The sequence below is a fragment of the Microtus pennsylvanicus genome, chromosome 7 (genome assembly GCF_037038515.1).
Source record: "Microtus pennsylvanicus isolate mMicPen1 chromosome 7, mMicPen1.hap1, whole genome shotgun sequence".
In the NCBI taxonomy this organism is placed as follows: Eukaryota; Metazoa; Chordata; class Mammalia; order Rodentia; family Cricetidae; genus Microtus; species Microtus pennsylvanicus.
The window spans coordinates 94,720,179-94,735,459 of record NC_134585.1 but is presented as its reverse complement, the minus strand read 5'-3'; the positions used below and the strand labels follow the sequence as shown (position 1 = coordinate 94,735,459).

The 15,281-nt window shown below is 39.4% G+C and overlaps 1 protein-coding gene across 1 annotated transcript in view; it reads right to left on the bottom strand.

The window, feature by feature from the left end:
- Usp53 (ubiquitin specific peptidase 53) overlaps positions 1 to 15,281 on the bottom strand; it is a 54,098-nt gene that overhangs the window by 15,169 nt on the left and 23,648 nt on the right. The window contains 10 exon segments of the mRNA XM_075981463.1: positions 1,832 to 2,564; positions 2,894 to 3,037; positions 4,308 to 4,457; positions 4,890 to 5,052; positions 6,628 to 6,777; positions 7,489 to 7,635; positions 8,863 to 8,968; positions 10,841 to 10,923; positions 11,003 to 11,116; positions 14,217 to 14,351. Of these exon segments, the coding sequence (XP_075837578.1) occupies positions 1,832 to 2,564; positions 2,894 to 3,037; positions 4,308 to 4,457; positions 4,890 to 5,052; positions 6,628 to 6,777; positions 7,489 to 7,635; positions 8,863 to 8,968; positions 10,841 to 10,923; positions 11,003 to 11,116; positions 14,217 to 14,351 (1,925 nt within the window).

Here is a 15,281-nt window from a genome sequence, read left to right as displayed (position 1 = left end):
ATTGTTCTATTTTGTTTTACAGTTCTACAATCCTCCTGCCTTTGCCTCTGAAATGCTACAATTAGTGGCATGGCTCAATGCATATTATTTATTTATAGCTTACAGACACTTGAATGTAGTTATACTCCTTATGATAAAAAATTGGTTTGTAAATCAAATTAATTTGTCCAATAATTAAGATGCACATTTCTGTCTTTAGAAAGTCCTGTTCTTTCTACTGTGTGTTACTGCATTTCCAGAAGTGTACGAAATTTAGTACTAAGAAAAAAGTTCCTTTAATTCTTGATGGAAATAATTATTTTAGCTAAGCATAAGCAGCTGATTTGTATAAACCTAATTTTTTAAAAAATGAATCAATGTGGTCAAGCACTAGGTAAAATTAAGTATGTTTTTGGAAAATTAAAAACAGGAAAACGTAGTAAGAACGATTCTAAGAAAACACCCACTAGACTGAAAGCAAGCATGTTTGGGAGATTACAGAGAGGAATGTACTATTGATAACAATAAAAAATTATGTATTTAGAGTTAATGAACTGATCACAAATTTATTTTGCTCAATTACTTTATACTTGCTTCCATGGAACTGTTATAGGTAACAGAAACTACCCAGTTCTGAGATACAAATGTGTATGTGTATGTATGAATATGTGACAATATGAATATGTGTATGTATGAATATGTGACAATGAATATATACATGCATATATATACACATGTAATATAATATATAATATATATTATCTCTGATGCATATATTTTACATATAATATAAATAATTCAACAATGAATTCAAAGAATTCACCAATCAGCTTAACTAAAATACCAATTTAAGTCAACACTTTAAAGCCTTTACTAAAAAATCAATAGTTGAGAGGAAAAGCTGGCTCGATGGTGAAGAGCACTGGCTGCCCTTCCAGAGGACTAGTTCAATTCCTAGCACTCATATGGTCAAGAGCCCTGGCTGCCCTTCCAGAGGACTAGTTCAATTCCTAGCATTCACATGGTGAAGAGCCCTGGCTGCCCTTCCAGAGGACTAGTTCAATTCCCAGCACTCACATGACAGCTCACAACTGTCTGTCACTTCCAGGGCTCCAACACCTTCTTCTGGTCTCAACAGGAACCACATATATTTGGCGCCAGACATACAAGCCAAACACCCCCCAGTCCCCCCCCCCACAAAACCAAATGAGTTTATTTTTAAAAATCAAGTTGATAATAATGAAAATAAAGCTATACATTTATAGTTTTCAAGTTTCCTAGAAACAGAGAGCCGTTATTTTAAAGTCAGGAAATAAATATTAAAGTTGACAATATGAGCTGTCAAACAAGTTGCAATATACTAAGTCTCTTCACTCTAAGTTCACATCAAACAACAAACCTGTAAAACTACTTCAAACAATTACCAAGGAAGACGGTGGGTGCAAGGAGGCAGCACGGAGGAAGACGGCTTACCGTCTTTACGAGCAAATCAATACAATGAAATAAAAGCATATATCTCACTTGTCTAAGTTCAGTCCAAAATTTATATAACAGTTTTAAAGCAGGAAAACATCTCTAAAAAAAGATAAAGAGGGTCTGGAGAGACAGCTCAGCATTTAAAGACACTATTTGCTCTTCCAGAGGACCAGAGTTGGGTTCACAGCATCCTTGTGAGATTTGGTTGTAACTCCAGCTCCAGGGGATTCACTTTTGGCCTCCATGGGCACACACACAGTAAAATTCCCACAAAAAACCCACTATATTATATACACACAAATAGAAAAATAAAATTAAAAAAATAAAACAATAAAACCCAAAGAATAGTGAGGGAGAAATTGTTGATCTCTATTACCTGAAGGCTTTAACAGCAGCGGTCTCCATTACTGTCCCACTTCCATCAGTACCAGGTGAGTCCAAATTAGCAGATCCATTACTGACATGATCACTGCTTTCATACCCAGACTCTGTCCTTTGCACCTGCCAGCTGTTACCAGGACCTCTGCTCTCTGCGGTGCTTGTATTTTTCTCTGTTCCTTTCCCATTAGTTTCAAGGGAACTTCGGCTTCCTGTTTCCTGCTTCATTTCATCTTCGTAGATGGTCATTAACCCCTTCTGCTTTAGGTTTGCTTTTGGCCAGTTACTGAAACTCTGATCCTTGCTATATTTAGGTCTGCTACTGACATCTGACTTATGCCTAGGACTATGCTGCCTTTTTTCACTTTCACTAAAAACACTATCAACATTTAATGTTTCTCTCATGGGTTTCCAGGCACGGTGGCGGTTTTTAGTCCTGCTACTGCAGCTGCTTCCTTTGTCCCTTGAATCTTGACTGCTGTCGGTATCATATCCAGTGCCACTGTCACTCCTAGCCTTGCCTGTTGTTCTCTCTCCAGGAACAAGAAGATTCTGGGGTTTGCTTGAGCTGAACAGTTTCCCAGAAGTGTGGCTCTCATGGGCGGCTCGGTCATGTTTGCAAGGTCCTTTGCCTTGGCTATGGTAGAGATGGGGGCTGTCCTGTTGTCTAGAGCCATCCAGGGCAGGAGATGATCCAGATTTGAGAGGTGAGACGTCTTCATCAACCAAATCTTAAAAACAATAACAGCACATAGACACACATCAACCTCCTCTCACAGCAGCTCAGTGAACACAAGCTAAACAACTTGTTGGAAATGCTAAACCCATCACATGTAAATAATAAAAATCAAAAATATATCAAGCTAAACCCATCACATATAAATAATAAAAATCAAAATATATCATATTTTTCTATTTAGTATAGAGACATTCAAGAAATCAAACTGACAAACATGCAAATATATAAAATGTAAATATACACTGTATACTACAAAACTCCGTTTTAAAGTAAGATTTTTGCTGGTTCTTTCTAAAGTGAATGCTCCAAGAGCTAACTTACCCCTGTGCCGGCCTGTGTCTTTCCTTTGTCCCTTTTCCAAATCTTTCCGTTGAGAAGAAAGTGCATTTTTCTGTTCAATGGCTTTGAGAGCACATTCTCGGGAAATATCTTTTATCTTTTCCCTTTGATCATTGCTTAACTTAACTGTAAAAAAATATTCTTATAATAATACACAGCATTTTTTCAAGTTGTTCAACAAAAGTAAACCCTGAATTTAAAAAGAAAAAAAAACTATACTTAAAAAAGTCATGGAGCAGAGAGATGGCTCAGTGGGATGAGGCACTTGTTGCCAAGCCTGACAACCTCAAATCAATCCCTGGGACTCATATGATACGAAGAGAGAAGCAATTCCCCAAAGTTGTCCTCTGACCTTCACACACACACTGTGTCATGCACATGTACATACACAGTGTACACACTCGCACATGCACATGTACATACACAGTGCACACACTCGCCCATGCACATGTACATACACAGTGCACACACTCGCACATGCACATGTACATACACAGTGTACACACTCGCCCATGCACATGTACATACACAGTGTACACACTCGCACATGCACATGTACATACACAGTGCACACACTCGCCCATGCACATGTACATACACAGTGCACACACTCGCACATGCACATGTACATACACAGTGTACACACTCGCACATGCACATGTACATACACAGTGTACACACTCGCACATGCACATGTACATACACAGTGTACACACTCGCACATGCACATGTACATACACAGTGTACACACTCGCACATGCACATGTACATACACAGTGTACACACTCGCACATGCACATGTACATACACAGTGCACACACTCGCACATGCACATGTACATACACAGTGTACACACTCGCACATGCACATGTACATACACAGTGTACACACTCGCACATGCACACACAAATGTAATTTTAAAAAGCAAACTACATAAACTCATTTTTATGCTTAACTAAATGTTCAGCATGATTTTTCTTGACATTGGAAAACCACATTTTCTTTGAATACATTTTATATAGTATTTAGGGAAAGCATCGTAAATAAAAAAAGATGAAAAGTGTTACTGAATAAAGAGGCAGAAAGTATTTTCCATGTTCTAAGTATTCTTATTTATTTAAATCTCTGAGGCAGGTACCATAACAATCTCCAATTCGTGTGAGATATAAAGCTGGTCAAAGTTTACAAAGCTGTGTGACTTCATGCTGTCTTGTACCACTGCACAGGCTACCTTGAACTGGTCAGTAGAAATATAACTCTCAGAGAAATGCATTCCTGAGCCAGGCAGGGCAGTTTAGCCTTTCTGTTCAGTTCTTACCAGGAGATACAGGTTCAGTAAGTAAGAAAGAGCACTCAATTGTTTATGAACCATGTACAAGGGGCAATGGAAACATACCTGGTCCTCGCCTTCCGCTTGTCTGCATTTGCGTCCGATTAAATGATGACGTATCAGTTTGAAGTTTGTGATTTTCTCTTTGTTTAGCCTGACCACTAAATCCGTTTTCCTTTGCGTTATCTGGTTTGTAACTGATAGGCTTTCCACATCCTTAAAAAGACAGTTAAAGATGCATCATTCCTTTCCTTCCCATTAGAAGATGTTTAAATCACCTTTTCAGACATTTTAAATACTCTAGATAAAATAACTTAATGCTTACGGGGCTGATACCACTCGGGGATTGTATGTTTTGCTGCTTTGAACTTTCTGATCACTAAACCATTTACAATCTCAGAGTTAACCCCCACCAACTAGCCTCTTCTGTGTTATGGGTGCATCACACTGGGTGATTCCTAAAAGGGCTTCTGAGGCTACTGACAGGGAAAGGTTTCTTTGAAAAGATCAACAAAATATAGTAGAATTATTTTGAATTTTACTTGACTGAAACTCAATCTTAAAATATTCTCAATATTCATGCTACATTCAGCATTAAATGTTAGTTATTTTATAGTAGAAAAATACCAAAAAAATCCAAAGAATTACCCATATTTTCTGCAACCGATTTGTAATGTGACCAGTGGACAACCTGCCTGAGTGCATCCTCAGTCGAGACTGCTGTGCCATCTGGGTTTGCATAAAACAGCAAAAGTGGCTGTAAGTGGCATCGTATGCACTTGGAGACTACATCTTTCCATCTGCTTCCAATCTTTAAAGAAAAAAAATCACAAAATATAAACACGAATTAATTCCTGAAGTGTGGAACACAAACAGGCAGAAACTGAATTAATTCACATTTCAAAGGCTTTCAATTGCTAACAGTTCAAGTACTATGAGTAATTTTAATAACTAGCCCAAATAAAAGTTTTATAGATCCTTTTTTTTCTTCCAGATTCTCATTTTTAAAAAAACTTGGTAGGCAAGGGCCAATGAGATGGCTCAGCGGTAAAAGACTTTCGCTGCTAACCCTGATGACTTGGGCTTGCTCATCAGGACCCACAAGGTAGAGAGGGAGAACTGACTCCCAATGGACTCTCCTCTGACCTCACACAATATTGTAGTATGTGTGTTCTCCCTCCCTACATGTACATACAATAAACAAATATAAAGAGGCAAAATGATACTTTCTGTACTAATATTTAATAATTAAATTTTATTTATATACACATCTCAACCTGTACCTGGTTGAACTCATGGCAATCATAGTTCAGCTTGTCAAGGGCTGGAGTTGCAGGTGTGAGCCAACATGTCTGGCCTAATACTAAATTTTAAGCAGCTTTTCATATATATCATTTAACAAAGCATCCAAGGCAGTTCAATAGAGACATATAAAGGAGTTTATTCAACAAATGGTGCTGGAAGGCTGGACAGCCCAAAGAGAAAGCAACTTCCACCCAAAGTTCATAAAAATAAACATCAGCTCAGAAAAACTGAAGAGAAAATCTTCACCAAACAAACTCAGAGAAGAAAAAAAAATGGAAAATGGTCTTCATCAACTTAAGTAATAATATCTGTTTTGGAAAGATGTATCACTAGGAAATGGAAAGTAGCCAGGTGTATTGGCACATTCCTTTAATCCTAGCACTAAGGAGGCCAAGGCAGGGCATCTCTCAGAGTTCAAGGCCAGCATGGTCTATATCATAAGTTCCAGGCCAGTCAGTGCTACTTAATGAGACTGTCTCAAGAAGAAATTGAAAGTAAACATATAAATAATAAAGGACTTGTGCATAGAACAAAAAACATCCTAGAATTCAATAAGATATTCCAATTTGAAAAACTGGCAGAACATTTGAATAGACAACACATACAAACACACACACACACAGTCACAAACACACAACCAATAAGCACATGGGAAGAATGCTCAAATTACTATTAACCACAAGGAAAAACATCTAAACATTATAGTGAGATGTTTTATTCACAGTATTCCAAGAGCTAGTTTGAGCTACATAGTAAATTCCAGATTAGATTGGACTGTAGTGTGAGGCACTGTTCCAAAAAAGTGAAAAATTTATCAAAAGATATAACATATATGATCTAACTCCTTATTGTACAGACACAATTTGAAAGGCAGTGCATCGAACTGCCTCTACCCTAAAACATACTATTCTAGAAATGGACTGGATTAAAACTTAAGTTGCAAAATAACTTAAATTTTAAATAATTTTAACAGTAGCTTATCTTTACATTCATTAATCTAATAGTTATAGTTATAATTGTTATCATGTATTTCTAAAGTATAAAAAAGTACAGTGATTGCTGCAGTTAGTGAAGGTCTCACCTCCTTCACGTGTGCATCGTCAAAGAACACCCACTTGGCACTCTTGGTATGAAAAGCAAAGGCACAGTAGTGTCGGCTGGTGTAACAGATCATCCCAACAAGGTGAAGCTCGCTGTCTGTGGCATTTTCATCAGTCACCCTATAAAAAAGCTATTTAAAAACATTAATGTATATTTACTATCGTCTCTTTAAGAAGAGAAACAGTGAATGACAGATTTGAATTACTATGAAAGCATCTCACAGACAGCCTGGCCCTCGCCACCATTCCTCCCGAGGCATGGCTGACATTGAACTGTGACAGAGCACTTCCAGTCTGCACGGAACCTTAGGTCCCACACGCTGAATCCCCATGCATTAGTGCAGTAGGTTTCTCCAGCGACACACAAATGACACTTTACCTAAACCCCAGATGTGAGATGTCGTACACATTCTCAATTAGATAACACATCGGAAGAAACACTAAAGTATAACTATTTAAAATCTTAATTGAAACAATAACAAAAAATATAGCAATCAATTTTTAAAAGCAAGAATGTATCAGGGAGATTAATACATTGATTAATTTTAAACCTTAAGCCCTTCCTAGATTAGAATTTATCACATTCATGTCCAGTGGCATCGATCTTCATTCCAAGGAGAAGGGGCATGAGATGGTTTAGTTTGTAAATTGAGTTATTTCTAGTCTATGGACAAAGGTATTATGCTTTGTCTGCCTTAAAATCATCTTCATCAGAGCACATCTGGATATCAATATTCCTTTAAAAGATTTAGGTTCTGATGAACAAAACTAAAAATCATGATATATGAAACATCAGAAAGGAATTTAAAGGCAGCAGGGAAAGGCACAAAGAGTTGTGATACCCCAGGAAGGTAGAGATGTGTGGCTAGACTTCGAACAACATCTTCAGTTAAGTCAGAGTGCTCAGAATCCCAGACTAGTCCAATGGTAACAATCTCCGGGCAATTCATTAAAACACGGCGAATTTTTATTTTTTGGCCACAGTTACTCTAGAAAAAAACAAATGCAAAGAATAAGCTTTTAAATTACCAATTACTATATATAGCCTATATTACATAATGAAAATCAAAATGTATCTGAAATTTGTTTTTTCAGTTTACTAGAAATTGACTTCTAACCAGCTATTTGTCTTTACTCATTAAGCAAGAACTTAATTTTAACACATTTGGTATTTTTAGATGTGTTAAAACAAATATTCATCCTGAAACAACAACAAACGCAGGAAGAAAACCCTCAAGCTTGCTAGCAGCTAGATAGATGGTGTTTAGGAGGCTGAGCCAGCCTGGACTATGGCATTACAATCTGTCTAAAAACGCTGAAGTCATTTACAATACTATGGAAAAAACCTCACTTCTCACATTTACTCAAAGTAACAACAAAAATGATTCCTCTGCAGTCATATGATAAATTTCAGTACTTTATTATAAAGAATCCAATGGACGCACACTCTTAGTATTCAGACGTCTGCACTGACCTGCCCTCGGGGTTCTGACAGGCTATGCCCTCAGCCGCAGCCACTAAGAGCACCTCCTGTGCAATTCACTACATTCCCTTTAAAAGGGCCCTGCCCACCTCCCATCTCTCTCTTCTCTCTCTGTCTGCTCCTTTTTCTCTCCTTTCCTCTCCTCTCCTTCCCTCCCCTCCTCTCCTCTTCTGCTGCTCCTGCCCCCAGAGGCCAGCCTTCCCTCCCCTTCCCTCTTTTGATGCTCTCTTTCCCTTAGTAAAAAACCCTCCATGTGAACTCTGCAGCAAGGCATCTTTCTCTCGCACGCTGCTTATTTGACCAGGAATCAAACCCGGGTCACAGTGGTAAGAGCACCAAATCCTAACCACTAACTCAAGTGATCTCAGTTTTGGCTCAATCTCCCAAGCAGCAGGGATTACAGATGTGAACATAGTTAAAGAGTTTTAAAAGTAACAATGCTAAGATAAATAGCTCATGTGATGTAAAGTTATCTCCAATATCATTAAATAAAGAAAAATTTTTATACATGTACAATCAGTATTTACATGGTAATTTCTGAATGCCGATTCTCAAGTTTAGACATAGAAGTACTTAATCCCAGCACTTGGGAGGCAGAGGCAGGCGGATCTCTGTGAGTTCGAGACCAGCCTGATCTACAAGAGCTAGTTCCAGGACAGACTCCAAAACCATAGAGAAACCCTGTCTCGAAAAAAGACATAGAAGTACACTAACATCCTCCAAGTGTACTTACAGGACACTTCCGATAGTCATCTGCTGTATTCGCTGCTTGCAGCAATTCCGCAAACATCTCTGGTTTAAATCGCTCATGCCTTTCCATCATTCTGTCAACTTCATTGCTACAAAAAAAGTAGGAGTTTTAATCTAGCCTAGCCTATAAACTTACAACAGATCTATAAATTATGCTTAAAAGTGGGTATTAGTATATACTGATAGGTGTATAGAATTACTTTTCTGTCTGAAAAATTAGCCATACAATAAAAAATTACTAAATTTGGAAGGTGTATGAAATATTAAAGACAAATATAGAACCCTATGAGAGTTTCCCTTTTGAGCTGTTATCAGATTTAGCCAAGGCTGGCCTAAACTTGAAATTCTCCCACCTAAACCTCCCAAACACCTGGTTTACAGGTCAACATGTCCAGCTAAGCTTTTGTTTAGGACTTCCTGGACGAGGATAAAACGTTCTGTATGGAAGTGGTCCTAATGTAAGTGTTTTGCTTATCCTATTAATTAGCAAGTAGGAATTTGAATTTAGATTCTACCCTAAGGAGCACAAAATTGAAGAAAAGTTTCTTTCCTTAGCCCAAAGCTCCCAAAGGCAAAGCTAGCATTTCAGCTGGGGGATGCTGACTCCACCAGCAAAGTCACTTAAGTGCTGCACTTGTGCCTGTCGCTTCTACTGTGAACACTACCGGCTGTGTCAGAGCTGGGACAGACATTTTCCTGTATTACTGGGTAACTGTCCCACCTTTGAAAACATCAAGGCATGTGAAACCTTAACACAAGTCTTCTCTTTTTGAAAAGCATTCTCAAAAGGAACTGGTGAAGGTCAAACAGCATCACTACTTTCCACAGACGTTCCAGTTCTACTCGATGGTACTGTAACTACTTTGTATATGCTTCACAGCTCCATGGTTTAAAATTCACAGTATTCAGTAACCAGAGTACTCCCTAACACACTCAACAGGTAAAGAACACACTAAGAGTCTGATAAGCATTCAAATTGCACGTGGCAGTTTTATAGTATAGGGTAACTGTTTGTTCTGCAATCAGATGTGGGTTTCAATCTTAATCCACCCTCCTGCCAGATAAATTTACCAAATTAAGCTTATTAAATTGATAAAGGACTTGCAAGTAACTTTGACTGACTGATGTTACATAAAATCTAGGATAGGTTTTGTATCTTATCTAGGTCCCTGTTTCATGAAGAGGGAGAGAGAGGAGCTGGCAGACAGGCAGTAGGCACGGCAGAATTTTAAGGTGACTGGTGAGGTCTCAAATACAAGAACCTACATAAGGATGATGTCCATGCTTTCCTTTCTTTTTACTTCATCCCAGCTTTGACCATCATAAAGGAGACAATGAAAGTGGTGGGAACCACGGCCAATACAAAGGGAACATCTTAGTAAAGACAAGGTAAAGGTCAGCTCAGTTACCAGCAAGTGTCTCATTTCTAGCTGATTCACAGTTCCAAAAGTCTGCTATAAATATAATCTGTACATTTATAGTATAAATTGTATAAATTCTGTACATTTCATTAAATAATGCATTTAGTCTGAAATGCTCCAAAATCTGAAATTTTTTTTGAGTGTTGAAATCATGTTATGAATGGTAAATTCTAAGCCTAAGTTTATGCAACAGGTCATGCTTAAGATGCAGAATCTCTATAAATACTACACAAAATTACTATCAGATTATGTACATAAGGGAGGTATTAAACAAATGAATCCCATCTTTAGACTTGGGTTCCACCCCCACGATACTACATATTACATATCTGCAAATATTCCAAACCGAAATTTGAAACTTTAGCCAACCACTTCAGGTAACCTGTATTAAGCTACATGCTAAGCCTCTCGCTCTTGTGAAAGCACACTTGACAGTGTCACACGAGGAAGCGCACACTATGTTATAATGATGCAGAATAAATGTCACCGTGCGTAAACGTGCTCTTGGGCTCTCTGTTGAATGTGTCTGAGAGGTCTTACCACAGGGCCGTTGTAGAAATGTACCGCACGAACTCTGTGAAGGGCAGAGGGTCTGAAGATGCTCCACAGCTGCGGCACACGCACTACAGGCAAAAACACAGGCTTACTCTATCAGTCTCAAGACAGAAGTCTGGGTCTAACCAGATAATCAGGACACTTCACCTGTTCATACAGAGTCATGGCAAACTTCTGATGAGTGACACAGGATTTAGACGTGCACATGTCTGCATCCCGGCTTGGCACCAGGTGAAAATGAATCCTTGCCAATATATTTTCCTAATTAAAAAAATTCAGAAAACACAAATAAAATAATTTGCTAAGTTGTTCATCTTGCAGAGAATACTTTGATATATAACTACTTTTAACCAAATCCTTTCCATGTGTAAATGTATCAATGTCACAAATGCTTTTCAATTTTCCTCTACAATCACTTCAAATGTTCACCTTCTACAGTACTAGCTTTAGAAAAAACTAATGGAAAAAAAAAACCACTTAAAGTTTATTTTAAATACTGATGGAGGAAGGTCATTGGTTAAAATAAAAGAAGCTGCTTGGCTCTCATTGGTTAGGAGATAGGTGGGAGGAGTAAACAGAACAGAATGCCGGGAGGAAGAGGAAGTGAGGTCAGACTCGACAGCTCTCCTCTCCGGAGCAGACGCAGGAGAGACACCATGCTGCCCGCTCCAGGGAAGATGCACGCTATGAAGCTCCGACCCAGGATGGACATAGGCTAGAATCTTCCCGGTAAGCACACCTAGGAGCGCTACACAGATGATTAGAAATGGGCTAAATTAATATGTGAGAATTAGCCTAGAAGAGGCTAGATAGGAATGGGCCAAAGCAGTGTTTAAATGAATACAGTGTCTGTGTAATTATTTCGGGCATAAGCTAGCCGGGCAGGCGGCTGGGGTGTTTGGGGACGCAGCCCCGTCGTGCCCCATATTACTACAAAATACCAATCAGTGGTTGTTGTCTAGAATTCAATCATTTCCTACATTACCAGCATTCTCTTAATAAGAAAAATCAGGTAAATGTTTTTTAAAAAAGTGTATCTATGTGAGCGCACGTGAGCTCTATGTGAGCAGAAGACAGCTTCGAGTGGCATCCTTAGGAACACACACAGCATCCTTTGAGACAACATAAGACACTGGCCTGGAGCTCACCCATGAAGCTAAGGTGGCAGCCAACGAGCCCCAGACTCTCCTCTCTCTGCCTCCTTAGCTCTGGATTGCAAGTGTGTGTGAGCATGGTGGGCAATTTTACATAGAACTGAGAAACTCGGGTCCTCAACTTGTTAGGTAATCCAACTCGGCTATGTTCCCAATCCTAATTACCGTTTTATATTCCTACTTGGACCAAATAGTCTATATAACTTAAGGGACTCAATGGCTTTAATTATACCATAATTCATGCAATGTCCTTTGCAACAAATCAATAAAATTTCAAATTTATACCATGGATCAGTAAATGGCAATCTTTTTTTTCCCCCTAAGAATAGATCTTTTACTTGCTATAACCCTTGGTACACCTCCTTCAGGCAGGGAGTCCTAACATGCACTATTCTTACCTACCCACTCTGAGAGCTCCTGACCTATGCCTAGTCAGACAGACTAGATTCTCATTACAACTCAACTCCACCCATATGGGCCAGCTTTACCCATCTCCATTCCAAACACCTGGTCTCCTCTCTAGGGAGACTCTAGGTTCCTGTGCCAACTCCACGCATCCCTACTACCCAAGGACCACTCTCTCTCCAGGGAAGAGTACTAGACTCAAACCAGCAATGCCACCTACCCCCAAAGCTTGCTGAGGATCTTGTAGCCAGCGCCTGCCTTCCAGCCCTCCACTCCTGGCCTTCCTCTTCATAGAGTGATCCTACACAGTCACGATCAATCCCACCAGCACCCACTACCTGAAGCCTTTTCTAGACTCCTGGAGGTTGACTGTAAGCATCCTAGGCCTGTACAGAAGGTCTGTGGCTGTTCTAGGTAGGAAATATACTTGAACTCATTAGCACAGCAAAGACCTTATAAACAGAACACCAATAGCACAGGCATTAAGAGAACAATTAGCAAATGGGGCCTCAGGAAACTAAAACATTTCTGTAAAGCAATGGGCACAATCACTCTACTAAAGAGGCAGTCTACAGAATGGGGACAAAAAATTTTACTAGTTATACATCTGAGTTAGGATCTAGAATATATAAAGAAATCAAAAAAATAAACAAAAAAGCAAAAAAACCAATTTAAAAATGGGCACAGAACTAAACAGTTCTCAGAAGACAAAAAAAAAAAAGGCTGAGAAACACTTTTTGGTTTTTTTTCTTCTTTTTTTTCTTTCTTTTTTTTTTTTTTTTTCAAGACAGGGTTTCTCTGTAGCTTTGGAGCCTGTCCTGGAACTAGCTCTTGTAGACCAGGCTGGCCTTGAACTCACAGAGATCCGCCGCCTCTGCCTCCCAAGTGCTGGGATTAAAGGTATGCGCCACCACCGCCCTGCAAGAAATACTTTTTAAAAATGTTCAACATCCCAGTGTAGATCTCTGTATCTGCTTCCATCAGTTGCTGGATGAAGGTTCTATGATGACAATTAAGGTAGGCATCAATCTGATTATAGGGGAAGGGCAGTTTAGGTGTCTTCTCCACTATTGCTTAGAGTCTTAGCTGGGGTCATCCTCGTGGATTCCTGGGAATTTCCCTAGTGCCATGTATCTCACTAGTCCTTTAATGGCTCCTTCAATCAAGATAACTCAGTCCTAAGGCTCATGGATCATTGATAGGGCGTCAAGGCTGTAAGAGCCACAAACAGTGGACAACCACAAGAACACATTGTCTTTTGGACACAACAGAGCAGTTGCACATATGAACTCAGAGATTTTAATAGAACAATAAAACCTGAGCAAACTGAAGCCACATCAAATCTCAGCAATGGAGAGGGGAGATGTGAACAGAATTCTACCCCCAGCCAGTAGCTTTTGGCAGTTGTCAGTTGCTGGGACAGTACTGTTTCCTCCAAGAGTAAGTTAGGTAAGTCAACCACCCTCCAGTAAAACTACACACACAAATCGGTCTTGAAACATTAAAAACAAAATAAGACACAAAGTTGGATGGTTGATATATAAGTTATATATAAAAATATAAGAATTCTATGTATATTTTTATAAACTAACATGCAGTAAAAAAGCAGTTAATAGTCAAAACCCAGTATACAACATCAAACACAAAATGATTTAAATTCGATCTTGAGGATAAACAACATAAAGACACTAACCAGTTCTGACATTTTTCACTTAATAATGTTTTATTTGCCTTCAAATTTGCATCATATCAGGAATTAAAACTACTTCTGTAACCTCTTATCGTTTGTCAGAGATACTTACAAAGCACTCGGCAGCATCGTCCATGAGGCCAAGCTGAAACCTCTGCTCATCTTTGAAGCTTTCTGCAAGAGCATGCCTTATGTTATCTGAGGGAAGTGCTTTTTCTCGACTGTGTTGAAACTGGGCAAATATTGTCTAGAAATCAAAAGTACATCAGTAGGTCTAATGCCACCATTACAAGCACTTTAATAATTTCACAGCAGAGAAATTCAAGAGAGCATAACCATACCCAGAAATGAATACAGAACAATTAGTCCTGATATTCCATACAAAGTGAATTATTTGGGAACTGAGGAGATGGCTCAGAAGGCAAAACACCCACTCGGATACTGGAGTCTGAAAGTCTGAATCCCCAGAAACCACACAAAAAATCTGGGTGGGCACAGAGTGCCTGCAAGTAATCCCAGTATGCAGAAGGCAGGGATAGGGAGTCCCTAGAGCTAGCTGGCTAGCCCGACTCCCCCAAACACAGCTCCATGTCCAACTAGAGACCCTGCCTCAAAACAACATGGAGAATGACTGAGGAAAACACCAGACACCCAAAGTCACCCTCCCCACCTCCAACTCCCAGCTGGGGTTATAGGCAGATCCAAATTCAGGTCCTCATGCTTGCACAACAAACTGAGCCATCCTCCCCTCCTCTGTAATAGCCCTATTCTGGAGCTGCCAGAACTCCCCCTTCCTCTGAAATCCTTCTCTCCCTCCCTCCCCCCAGCTCTCTCATTCTCTCGCTTGCAATGCTTCTGTGTCCAGACCTCTTTGGTATTCATTGAGAAACATTTTGAAGTTGTTTCTAAGTCTACCTGGAAGGTTCTTCTCCCACAAGGCCCTTTACTGAATACCATCACCTAAGTCTCAAGTAAAATGTCAACCTCCTAATACTTCCAGTTCTTTCTCTGGTTAGTATTTCCTCCTCGGCCATCCACATTCTCTTTACCACCTAACACACTCTCCATTTGGCATACACATTGTCTCCTACTCCACAAAAGGCTATAAAGGTTCCATGAGAGTGGGGTTCTGTTGTTGTTTATGTTAACAGGCTCTCTCAGGGCAGCCTTGAACTTG